Below are 12,401 nucleotides of genomic sequence, written 5' to 3'. Positions count from 1 at the left end.
TGGAGGCGCTCCCCACAATCCTTTGCGGTGCTTCAAGGTGGCGGCACCCGTGGCACCATGAGCGATCTGGAGAGCAGCAGCAGCAGCAGCAGCGATGAAGAGGAGCTGGAACGGTGCCGCGAGGCAGCGTTGCCGGCTTGGGGCTTGGAGCAGCGCCCGAGGGGTCCAGAGAAGCCAGGAGTCGGTAGGGGACTATATTCGGGGGGTCTGGACGTAGAGCGTATGATCTTCCCCTCAGGCCTGAGAGGATGGACGGTGAAGAGGGTGTCACCGGGATTCGACTTCTTTCCCTGAGGAGGCTCCACGGCTTGGGTAGGGTTTAGAGTAGGATTTAGAGTCAAAATACGGACCAGGGCAGCGGGGCGGGTTGTTCATTATCCCAGTCAGGGAAACCAAGGCACCAGAGTATCTCTTGACTCTGCCTTCTTGGGTCCATCCTAACTGTTGCACCCTGGGCGGCCCGCCACTCATCGGAGATTACTGCGACAGCTGGATTCTTGCATCCAGCCTTTCTTCGGCTCCACTTTGCCAGCGAGCTGCGTCGCACACCTCCTTGACCGTGACTCCCTTTGCTGTTGTTCAGTCGCTCAGTCATGTCAGACTCTGCGACCCCATGGATTGCAGCACGCCAGCCTTCCCCATCCTTCACTATCTTTCTTGTCCTTCACTGATTCCCTAGTGCCCTGGAAATAAATCCCAGACCCCTTAACATAAGGGCGCCCAATGGTGGGTAAAGTGCAGAGGACTTGTGAATATTAATGGGAAAAATATTTCATCTCACTTTCACCAGTCTCTGAAATTTAGCCTGTCTTTCCATCATGTGTGTGAACAACCGCAGTAGTTTTGGCGATACCTGTTACTTTGTCTTAACAAAAGTCTCAGACTTTCAAATCCCATTAGTCTTTCAGATATATCAAAAATATTTTATTCACAATATGTTGGGAAAAAAATCGTTTCCACTCATCCCTGCTTTAAAATTAAAGTAATTTTGGACTTTCCTCGTGGTCCAGAGGTTAAGAATTCACCTGCCCGTGCAGAGCACACTGGTTTCATCCCTGGTCCAGGGAGATCCCCCATGCCACAGGACAACTAAGTCCTGAGCGTTAAAACCACAGAGCTGGTAAGCTCTGGAGTCGGTGCTCTGCAACAAGAGAAGCCAGTTTCTGCAATGAGAAACCGGAGCACAGAAACCAGAGAGTAGCCCCCAGTTGCTTTAACTAGATAAAGCCCTCAGGCAGCAACGGAAACCCAGCGCAGCCAGAAATAAATTAATTAATTTTTTTTAAATTACAGTAATTTTTAGGCCCATCAGTAGATTTTAATACATTAATGAAGAAGCATATGTATTAAAGTATCCCAAATTTTGCTTTTTACTCTTAATGATAACTGAATTTCACTATCACTGGTTTTCTTTGTAATCCTATGTGTTGTATTTTTTGCATCTAAAAGATTATTCTGAGAAGGATCCAGGCTGCCAGAGCAGGCCATGGCAAAGCAAGGTTAACTCCTGCTTTTGTTTTAAAGGACTCACAAGCCCTAGGGACTTCCCTGGTGATCCAGTGGCTAAGACTCCGTGCTCCCAGTGCAGGGGGCCTTTGTTGGATCCCTGGTCAGGGTATTAGACTGCATGTTGCAGCTAAGAAGTTCATAGGCCGCAGCTAAGGATCCAGAGTGCCGAAACTAAGACCCGGCAGAGCTGAGTAAATAAATAATTTCTGTAAAAGTTAAAATAATAACTAAATAAAAGGATTTACAAACCCTTTGGTAATCAATTCCCAGCCTTTGGTAATCAGTTCCCAGCTTGCTTTCCTGCCACACGTTCCACAGCTAGGCTCCAGACCATACTATGTCCTCTCATCTGTGGTCACCATAACTCTGCCATTTTCTTTTTATTTTCTGTGTGCAGAAATGCCTTTCCATCTCCACCACTCACTCAGTTCATTTCAGTTCAGTCACTCAGTCACGTCCAGCTCTTTGCAACCCCCTAGACTAGAGCATGTCTGGCTTCCGTGTCCATCACCAACTCCCGAAACCTACTCAAACTCATGTCCATCACGTCGGTGATGCCATCCAGCTGTCTTATCCTCTGTCGTCCCCTTCTCCTCCTGCCGTCAATCTTTCCCAGCATCAGGGTCTTTTCCAATGAGTTGCTTCTTCCAATCAGGTGGCCAAAGTATTGGAGTTTCAGCTTCAGCATCAGTCCTTCCAGTGAATATTCAGAACTGATTTCCTTTAGGATGAACTGGTTGGAATTCCATGCAGTCCAAGGGACTCTCGAGAGTCTTCTCCAACACCACACTTCAGAAGCATCAGTTCGTTGGCGCTCAGCTTTCTTTATAGTCCAATTCTCACATCCATACATGACTACTGGAAAAACCATAGCTTTGACTAGACGGACCTTTGTTGGCAAAGTAATGTCTCTGCTTTTTAATATGCTGTCTAGGTTGGTCATAGCTTTTCTTCCAAGGAGCAAGCGTCTTTTAATTTCATGGCCGCAGTCACCATCTGCAGTGATTTTGGAGCCCCCAAAAGTAAAGTCCTGCCACCACTCACTAGCAGGAAGAATTTGGGCGGGGTACTTAAGTCTCACTGTATTTAAATTTCCTCATCTGTAATGTGGGGTTAAGGATAGTACCCACCGTTGTAAGGAGTGGAGATGATGTATCTGCAGTGCTTGGCACACATTAAAGGCCCAGTAAAGAGCAGTTATGTGGTTGGTCTCTCGTCATGGACTCATTTCCCCTTCCTGTCTGGCTCCCATTTATCCTTTAATACAGCTGAGACACCATCTCTTCAGGAGGACTGGGTTACATGCCTTCTCTCCACGATCGTCATACTTTATGTGATTCCCTTCATATATAATGCTTTCCTTTCTTCTATAATTGCTTCTTTACTTATCCTGCCTTTTTTCCTTTCACCCCTCCAACCCCAGTACCTAGAGTCAACTGTGGCTCATACTTGCTCCACAAATTTATTGAGTGAGAGGTTGCATGATGTGAACTTCACAAGGGCTGGTGTCTGTTCACCATGGTATCCCCAGGGCCTATACCTTGCTCAGCAAAATGATTTTTAAATGAATGAACTTGCCGGAAAGGGGCCTCTAAGGGGTGAGGAAGCTGAGACCCTAGCAAGACTCCCCGTCCAGTGATCAGCATAACTGAGCCCCCTTCGTTTCTCTCTTCCAGAGCACTTAGCACACAGCTAAGCACACAGTGGGCACTCAATAAATGCTGGAATCAAAGTACACTTAGACGTGCTCATTCAGCATGGTGATGAAGAGGGGCTGTGGAGCCAGACAGCCTGGATCCTCATCCCAGTTCTTGTCGTTTGTTAGCTGTTTGGCTAAGCTATTTAACAGGCTTCCCCAGGGAGGCATGGGTTTGATCCCTGGGTCAGGAAGATCCCCTGGAGAAGGAAATGGCAACATTCTTGCTTGGGAAAGCCCATGGACAGAGGAGCCTGGCAGGCTACAGTCCGTGGGGTTGCAATCAGTCAGTCATGACTTAGCACTGAACAACAACAAGCTATTTTACATCTCCTTGCCTCAGTTTCCTCTTCTGTAAATGGGGGATGGTGACTGCTCCACCTCCACCCCCACCCCCATTAGCCCCATCAGGTTTTTGGAAAGATTCAACAAGTTATAGGCGTAAATGACATAAAATAGTGCCCAGCACACAACAGATGGTGTAGTTGTTTCCTCTGTAAATACCTCAGTGTTCATTATTTCCACAGATGCTACAAATGCTAAGTTGCCAGCCAACCAGCCAAGCCTCAGGTACTGTGCACTTTGTATTCAGATTTCATCTTTTCATTCATTGATGTTGGCCCCTGCCACCTGCCCCCCCCCCACACACACACCCCATGTACTCCCTGCTACACCTGGTATGTCAGGGTGAGCAAGACACATGTCTTCCCCACCCTCTCGGGGGCAGCCTCTGAGCTGGCAGGAGGTGAGGTCCTTGTGTATGTGTTGCAGGCACAAGGTAGATGAGCATGAACAAGACGGCAACGAGCTTCAGACCACCCCCGAATTCCGAGCCCATGTAGCCAAGAAACTGGGAGCCCTGCTGGACAGGTAACAAACACCTACGTTCTCTTTTCCTGCCCTCATTCATTCATTCCAGGAGTCACGGCCCCCGAGGCCTGGGAGCTCAGCAGATGTCAGTTGGCACCGTGGTAAACACAAGGTATCACCCTGCCATGCAGGGCTTGTCGTCATCCTTGTCCTCCAGCTGTGGGAGAAGGCTCCCATCTGTGAGAAGAAGCATGTGCCTGCAGTCACGGAGGAGGGAGCAGAGTGGGCTCAACTCCAGGGCCCTGCTCTTAACTGCTGCGCTCTCCTGCTGCCCCCAGAGGAAGAGGGGACCCCGAGATGCAAGAGCTTATTCCCACCACAAGAGGGCAAGGCACCAGCGGAATTCCTGTTTCTTGAGTGCTTACTGTATGACAGGTGCTGCGAGAATATAACCTGTGAAGATCCAGGTTGGCAGGACTTCCCTGGTGGTCCAGTGGCTAAGACTCCACGATCCCAGTGCAGGAGGCCCAGGTTCAGTCCCTGGTCAGGGAACTAGCTCCCACATGCCACAACTGAAGAAAAAATCACGTGTGTCACTAGTAAGATCTAGCGCAGCCAAAGAAATACTTTAAAAAAAAAAAAAGATCCAGATCAGCATTCCTAAAGTAGGTGCCCAGGAACTCGAGTCCAGAGTGTGGCTCTGGGCACCAGGGTTCCAGCAGCAAAGAGGAGGTGGAGAAATGCTGTACTCTGCATACCCACTGTGCCTTGGGAAGTTAATTAATTTATCTTTATAATTTTATTTATTTACTTTTGGCCGTGCTGGGTCTTCATTGCTGTGCAGGCTTTTCTCTAAGTACACAGGCTTCTCATTGCAGTGGCTTCTCTTGTTATACAGCAGGGGCTCTAGAGCATGTGGGCTCAGTAGTTGTGGCTCCCAGGCTCTAGAGCGCAGGCTCAGTAGTTCTGTTAGTTGGCTTAGTGGGCTTAGTTGCTCTGCGGCATGTGGAATCTTCCTGGATCAGGGATCGAATTCATGTCTCCTGCATTGGCAGGCGGATTCTTTACCACTGAGCCAGCAGGGAAGCCCTGCCCCGGGAGATTTAGATGCTTGGTAGTGTCTTCAAAGCTCTGAGAAGTCCTACAGTAGAGAGTCCTGCGTAAATTTGTGTAGTCCGGCATCTTCCAAGCATGTTTGGCCACAGTGCCTCTGTTCCGAGGATGACCAGTGGCGTGGCATGGGACTCGGTCCCGGGCAGGCTGGGCTAGATCCATTCTCACTTGACAAAGCCCTAGCAGATTTTGAAAGGGAGACTCAGGATGTTTGGGCCATAGTCCTTCAATGTGAAGTAACCATCAAAAAGGACAGATGAGCCCTCCCAAAGTGCACAGCTGCTGCTAATCCAGACAGAACTTTGGGCCAGTCCTCAGCAGCCTGCACCCCCACGGCCTTAGTGCCAGTCCCCAATCTGGGAATGTGCTTAACGTGTTTAGGAAGGTCAGTTGGGCATCTCAGTCTGAGGGAGTGCTTTTTCTCAGTGACCGTTCGGCTTCAGGGTAACCAGGGCCACCTGGCATTGCAGTGACCCGTGACGAGCGCTTCCCAGGTGGAAATCCACCGGGTGTTGGTCACCCACCATCAGGATAGGTCCTGCAGCGTTCTGTGTTTATTCCTCTCCAAAGAAATGACTTAGCACAGCTATCCTGAGCCAGTATCTTGTGTTTTAAGGGCTTCCCAGGTGGTGCTAGCAGTAAAGACCCTGCCTGCCAGTGCAGAAGACATAAGAGATGTGAATTCGATTGGGAAGATCCCCTGGAGAAGGAAATGGCAACCAACTCCAGTATTCTTGCCTGGGGAATCCCATGGACAGAGGAGCCTGATGGGCTATAGTCCATAGGGTCGCACAGAGTCAGACACGACTGAATCAATGTAGCACGCACAGAGAAACGATACCCCAGTTGGTCCCTTGGCACCATGGACATGGTTTGTCCATGGTGGCAACATGGCTTGGCACCATGGTTGTGTGGGGCTGTACTGAGCGCTGTAGGAGGGTTAGCAGCATACTTCGCCTCTACCCACGAGATCCTAGTAACATTGCTCCACCAGCCGTGACAACCAGCTGTGTCTCCAGACATCGCCTAATGTCCCTGCTGACTGACACTGAACCACCAGGTTAGATACCCGGCTCAGGGTCAGGACCCTGTTGGCATCATTTCTGTTCCCTCTCCCCAGACCGTGTCCCGTGCAGGATGAGGCCTCTGGCACCTACACAAGGCAGTTAGGAGAAGCGCCCAGCACATCGTTCTGTTTGCTGCAAGGGCGTTGCTGAGAGCGTTGGTCTCCAGTTGCGAGGTGACTGCCTCGCTAGCACTCCCCGAGACCTGCTTCCTGGTCTCGGCAGTTCTCCCCTCTTTGTCTGTGCTAGAGAAAGGGGTCCTGTGGAGCTCATTGCTTATCTTTTCTTTTCGGCTGTGCCAGGTCCTCATTGCTTTGCTCAGGCTCTCTAGTTGTGGCGAGCGGGGGCTCCTCTTTATTGAGGTACGAGGGGTTCTCACTGCGGTGGCTTCACTGGTTGGGATCACAGGCTCTAGGCTCACGGGCTTCAGTGGTTGTGGCACGTGGGCTCAGTAGTTGCAGTTCGCAGGCCCTAGAGCACAGGCTCAGTAGTCGTGGCTCACGGGTTTAGTTGCCCCATGGCGTGTGGGATCTGCCCGGACCAGGGATTGAACCTGCATTGGTAGGCTTGGTCTTTACCACTGAGCCACCAGGAAACTCTACTGATTGCTTATCTTACAGCAGTAATCATCTTCATCATCGTTATAGCTGGCATTTACTGGCTCACAGCCGGGCTCCATCCTCAGGGATTAGAATTCACTTTCTCATTTGAACCTTGTAACAGCTCTAGGAGGCCGGGAGTCTCATCACTCCCAGTGTTCAGAGGGGTAACACAGGTTCAGAGAGATGGAGTTCCTTGTTAGTAAGTGACAAAAATCAGAACTCAAAACCCAGGTCTGAAGTCTGAGAAAGGTCAGTGGATTGTAACAAAGTCAGTTTCTCAGCTGTGATCATGGATGTTAGTTACACACAGTGTTACCCGAGGGAGAAACCAGGTGGGGAATACATGGGGTCTCCCCATATTATTTCTTGGCACTGAGTGTCAATATATATTAACTCAAGCTTTTTAAATATTAAAAAAAAAGGCAGGTCTGCCTGTTATAGGAGCTGAACCTCTGAAACGTTCTTTTCCTCAACTGGTCATATTTCCCTTTTCGTGCTTGCTACCAGGAAGTTCAGAACCAAATGTGTGCCCTCTGTCTAGCAAGTCTCTCGGGCTTCCTGGCCACACTTCCGGCTCTTTCTGTCCCTCTTGCTCTCATTTTCTCTTTGCCTTATTTGAAGTTGCATTCTGTTATACTATGAGTATCTTCAAAACTTCTTCAGCACTTTGTGGGATAAAGTAGGGTTTGAACCAGTGAGTCACCATTGTTTGAGCTGACAGGGGCTCTTCACCACATTATGGCTGTGACCAGGCATGTTCCCATCAGCTGGGGGCCCTCTGCATCCATGAGTAGCATTGCATTACTCTATCCCCTCCACTTAGCAACAACAAAAAGAAGTTTTAATTAAAAAGAATATTTGTTGTTGTTACCCAAAATCTCATCCTAAATCCACTGTCTCTTCCTGTAGCTCCATTACCATTTCAGAAATCGTGAAGGAGCCAAGAAAGTCCGAGGTGCAGCAAGGCGCCCTGGAGGATGACGGTGAGCAGCTCAACTATTGATAACAGCGTTCCTTTATTAAGCCCCCGCCTGTGAGGCTGGAGCTACGAAATGCCCTTTTGGCATATTATCTTTCTTCATGCCTGCAGGCCCTGTCCAAGGCAGATGTTATGGTGACCGTGTTCACAGGGGGACCCATGAGGGGAGCTGGGGCCAGGAATGTGGCCACTGGCCCGAGGTGACCCTGAGCAGGAGCGCCTGCTGCACCCCACAGCCTCTCGCACACAAGTCTCTGTCCCCTGCCTGACTCACTGACCACTCTGCAAGCTGCCATAGGCAGGTAGCTCAGCTGCTGAGTCCCAGAAGCCTCGGGAGACTTGCTGGCTTGACTTGGTGGCCGGCAACCCCTCAAGCACCCAGTCCCCTCGCTGCAGCAGAAGGAAGCATGCTGCCTCTCATCCTGTGAGGCACCACTCTCTATTAGACAGGAGCGATGCCCTCTGGACCAGGGGCTCCGTGAGGGCAGAGATGGGGCAGCTTCGGCACTTGGGGGCCCCTGGCTGTGCTGACTCTGTCCCCATGGGTTGCAGGCTTCCGCCTTTTCTTCACGTCCATCCCTGGAGGCCCTGAGAAGGAAGCTGCTCCCCAGCCCTGCCGGAAACGGTTGCCTTCCAGCTCCAGGTGAGATGACGCGTCCTTTCCTCAGGTTCCCTCATTTTGGCCAGATCCCCCCCACTTCCACCCACAGATAGCCACATGGACCCCAGTCAGGCCTGGGCCCAGGAGGAGTCCCACCAGGTAGCTGGAGACATAGTAGCTCAGTGGGAGCGGGAGAGTTTCCACTGGGGGCTAGATGTTGACTGCTCTCGGAGCACCTATCTCGTGCCTGACACCACGCTCCTGGGACATCCCTGTGAAGCCTGGGCTCTGTTAAGATCCCCACTTGATAGGTGAAGACCCTGAGGGTTGGAGAGGTTAAGTCACGAAACGAGGTCACACAGCCGGGAAGGAGAGAAGCCTGTGTGGGAACCCAGGTCTGCCCCCCGGCCAAGCCTGAGTTCTCCACGTACCGCCGTCTCTCCCTGGCCTCCGTCTGGTGGCCTGGCCTGGGGCAGGCGCGGCGCCTTTGAGGCCCAGTCCCGAGTCCCACTAACACTCCCCCCACCCTCCCCGGCAGCAGCGATGATGGCGACGAGGAGTTACGGCGCTGCCGGGAGGCGGCTGTGTCCGCTTCTGACATTCTCCAGGAGTCCGCCATCCATGGCCATGTCTCCGTGGAGAAAAAGAAGAAACGGAAGTTGAAAAAGAAAGCCAAGAAGGAGGACAGTGCTGACGTGGCCGCTGCCGCCACCAGCAAGGCCGCAGTCGGGAGGCAGGAAAAGGAGTCTGCCCAGCTCAACGGAGACCAGGCGCCCCCTGGGACCAAAAAGAAGAAACGGAAGAAAAAGACCAAGAAGGCCAGTGAGGCCTCCCCGTCCCCGCCAACAAAGAGCGCTGCTGCCGTTCCCTCGAACTGAGCCCAGCGTGCGGGCCGGGAGCCCACCAGCTCAGGCTTCCCACAGGGACTAGCCTGTCTGAGCCCTGAGTCCCTCTCCAATGTAAGAACTTGGCTGGCGAGTCCAGGCTCTGCCCGTGACTGGGGCCAGCCCAGGCGTAGGGGCCGAGAAGTGGTCATAGGGTGAGCGGGGCCTGCCCTCCTGTGCTCCCCCTGGGCCGTGGCAGACCTGTGGTACCAGAACATTCTGTGACCCCAGGAAGAAGGAGATTCCCAGTCACTCAGGGCTGAAGGCCAAGTAGTCGAGCTCCCGCCGCCTCAGTCTGGTGCAGGAGACGACCTGAAGGAGACAAGGTGGGGTGGGCCCCCGAGGCCCCAGAGCCCCTTGTGTGTCTCCCTCCACACAGGCTTCATAAAACACTGTCTAGAAAAGAGAGAGATCTACTCTGCCCCCACACCCGGTTTTCCAGAATTTTGTCTCCACAATGTGAATATGCCATGCGTGATCGTGTCTCTGAGCCAGCCAGATTATGGAAAATGTCGAGGGAACGCAAATGTAACAAGAGATCTGGGTGCTGCCCCTGATCCCAAGTCAGTGCTGAGCTTGATGAGCATCATGCAGGTGGGGTCCTCCTGCCTACACCCCAGGAAGTGTTCCCACACCCCAGCTTCAAGACTGCAGGGAGTGTCACAGCACTCGTGGCCTGGGACTCCTGGACCCACGTGTCTTGCAAGAAGGAGCAGAAGTTCATGGTGAAGGAGGCATTCCAGCTCGGTGGCCTGGCCGCGGAGATTCGGTGGAGCCAGGAAGACAGAGGTGGGATGTGAGAGTGTGTGTGCCGGCCCCGCCCCTCCTCAGGCCCCGAGCCCCCTTCCGCCTGCCCACCCCACCTACACAACAAGCAAGATATTGGACACGATCCGTGTTTACTTTACTAAAAGTTAAATAAATGTACAGGCTCGCTCTCAGCTGACTGCAGGCTGCGCTGATGCTAGTTCTCTCCTTGCCCTGTCCTCAATCCAGGATGGAGGTGGTCTACGAGGGCCGGGTTATCTGCAGCAGCCCCCCCCCCCCCCCGGGAGATGAGGTCACGTGAGCCCTGGGCTGACATGGCTGCCTTATCACTCAGGACCTCAGCCTCCTCGGCGGTTGCGGGGGGCGGGCTGGGAACCCTCCCCTCAGCTAGCTGGCCCTAGCTCCCAGGTGCAACCCCTCCACTGATCTTGCCTCTCTTCTCCCTCTGGGCCCCTCAGCTCTGCTTCCCCGGCCTTGCTGCTTTCTGAGCTCAGCAGCTTCACTCCCGAAGCCGGGAAGGGTGTTCCGCCCCACAGCCTCGACTTGGCACCAGGCTCTCACCAGGGGCAGGGATGACGCCTAGGCCTGCAGGGGTGGGGGGCTTTCCAGTAGATGCAGGATGCCAGGCTGGCCTCAGAAGGTGTGGTGCTCAGGGGGGACAAAATGTCGAAGAAAACCAGAGGTCACGGGCTGGGGAGAAGTTTGGCTTCGGTGGAAGAAAGCTGGAGAGGCCTGCGTTTCCCCAGGCCCCAGCCCAGAGGAGCCACTCAGGTGAGGCTTAGGAGAGTGGGGACAGGTGGGTCTAAAGGGGCATGCGGTTAATAGCAAGGGGGCTAGGTGGAATGGCCTGATTGGGGCATAGGTGACAGAGTTGGGGCCACATTGACCTATGACCTCTGCCAGCTACACGGGCTGCTGTCCTGAGAAGTGTGGCTGGCAGTTCCCTGCTGGATGCAAGGGCTCCCAGCCTCGGGGGGGTTGTGTTCCAAGCGACAGGATTTACCCTGGGCAGCAGGGACAGTCCCTCCCCGTGACCCACCAGGAACAGGCTCTGCTCTCCAGCTCTCCACTGTCCCCACTTGAGCACTGAAGCAACCCTCCTCTGAAGGCCCCGTTTCTGAAGCTGGCAGGATGGGGATGGGGACTGAGGCGCAGTTTTCCAGGGATGAGCAGCTGCCCGGTGAGCAGTAAAGGTTTGCAGGCTCAGATGTCCTGGTCACCCGTCCAGCAGACTGTGGAGGCTCCAGGGCCCCTGGGAGGCCATGGTTACTGGGAAGAAGAGGCCATCTGCGTGGAGATGAAGGTCTCGGTGACACTGTGGTTGGATGGCAGCAGGTGGCTGTGGCCATTGGTGGAGTCGGAGCTCTGGTACAACACCAGGCTGCTGGAGGGTACTGCGGAGGCAGAGGAGGCAGCTGGTGCCCGCCACGCTGGTCCCGACCCCACGCCCCACCACCACCGTCCCTGAGGGTGTTTGCGATGGGAAAGTAGCACCCCTGCACCTCCTGAGTCTCAGCAGGTTAGAACCCCAAGGTCACACCTCAGCTCTCAGGCCTTATTAACCCAGCCCGGCTCCACGGCCGCCAGGGTGTGGCCCCCACAGCCCCAGCACAGTTCAGCGAGCACGTCAGAGGAGCCCTGGTGAACCGGCGTCATGGTTAGTTTTCATGCCTCAGCTTTGCCTTTTAGTACCCAGTCATGATCCAAAGCCCAGTCCAGACATCGCTGTGTATTTTGCAGTTGTGGTTAACACCTACGTAAGTTGGTGTTAAGTAGTAGAGATTTCCCTTGACAGTGTGGGTGGGCCTCATCCAATCAGTCGAAGCCTTTTGCCCAAAAGCTGAGGCTTCCCAGAGAAGGAGACTGCAGCAGGGCCTCCTGCCCTGCAGCTTTCAGACTTACAGACCCCACGGTTGTATGAACCGATTTCTTAAATACGCACGTGTGTGTGTGTGTATCCCTATTGGTTCTGCATCTCAGGAGAACCCTGACTGATTCACATGGTTAATGAATGGACGTGGAGTTTGGACCTGGGTCTGGGTCCTGGCCCCACCACCTCCAAGTCCCTCTCCTCCTCGGGTGCTTTCTCCTCTGGAAAACAGGGGTGCTGCTGCCCACCTCATGGGTCGAGCACAGAGCCTGGACCGCGGAGCCCTCAGGGACTGTCCCTGCAGCCTCCAGGGCTGGATGGAGGACCCCAAGACTCAGACTTAGCAAGTAGCCGGGTCTCAGAGCCCAGCAGCCTGACTCCACAGTGCCTGCTCGTCACTGTGGTGTTGCGGGCTGCAGACTTGGGTTCTCAGGGAACGAAAATGCAGGGTTTGGGTGGCACATGGTGGGCTCTGTGGTCGCTACGGGGGAACGTGAGTCCTTCT

The 12,401-nt window shown here is 53.5% G+C and overlaps 2 protein-coding genes across 3 annotated transcripts in view; one reads left to right on the top strand and one right to left on the bottom strand.

The window, feature by feature from the left end:
* The first annotated feature begins 22 nt into the window (after positions 1–22).
* On the top strand, positions 23–10,199 carry C17H12orf43 (chromosome 17 C12orf43 homolog). Of its 2 annotated transcripts, none has more exons than XM_019977828.2 (6): positions 23–184; positions 3,733–3,775; positions 3,977–4,075; positions 7,704–7,777; positions 8,326–8,416; positions 8,916–10,199. In XM_019977828.2, exons 1-6 carry the CDS (start codon positions 58–60, stop codon positions 9,250–9,252), a joined length of 771 nt encoding a protein of 256 aa, XP_019833387.2. In that variant the 5' UTR covers positions 23–57; the 3' UTR covers positions 9,253–10,199. The 2 variants fall into 2 exon arrangements, with proteins under 2 accessions (XP_019833387.2, XP_019833386.2); XM_019977827.2 differs by having other exon boundaries at positions 8,913–10,199.
* The window catches only part of HNF1A (HNF1 homeobox A), a 17,423-nt gene continuing 15,162 nt past the window's right edge, over positions 10,141–12,401 (bottom strand). The window contains exon 10 of the mRNA XM_070769692.1: positions 10,141–11,420. Within this exon, the coding sequence (XP_070625793.1) occupies positions 11,293–11,420 (128 nt within the window). The 3' untranslated portion in view covers positions 10,141–11,292. The remainder of the gene's footprint in view (positions 11,421–12,401) is intronic.

Source organism: Bos indicus, chromosome 17, assembly GCF_029378745.1.
Source record: "Bos indicus isolate NIAB-ARS_2022 breed Sahiwal x Tharparkar chromosome 17, NIAB-ARS_B.indTharparkar_mat_pri_1.0, whole genome shotgun sequence".
Classification (NCBI taxonomy): domain Eukaryota; kingdom Metazoa; phylum Chordata; class Mammalia; order Artiodactyla; family Bovidae; genus Bos; species Bos indicus.
Note: the sequence above shows the minus strand (reverse complement) of the source record. Positions and strands in the feature narration are given on the sequence as shown.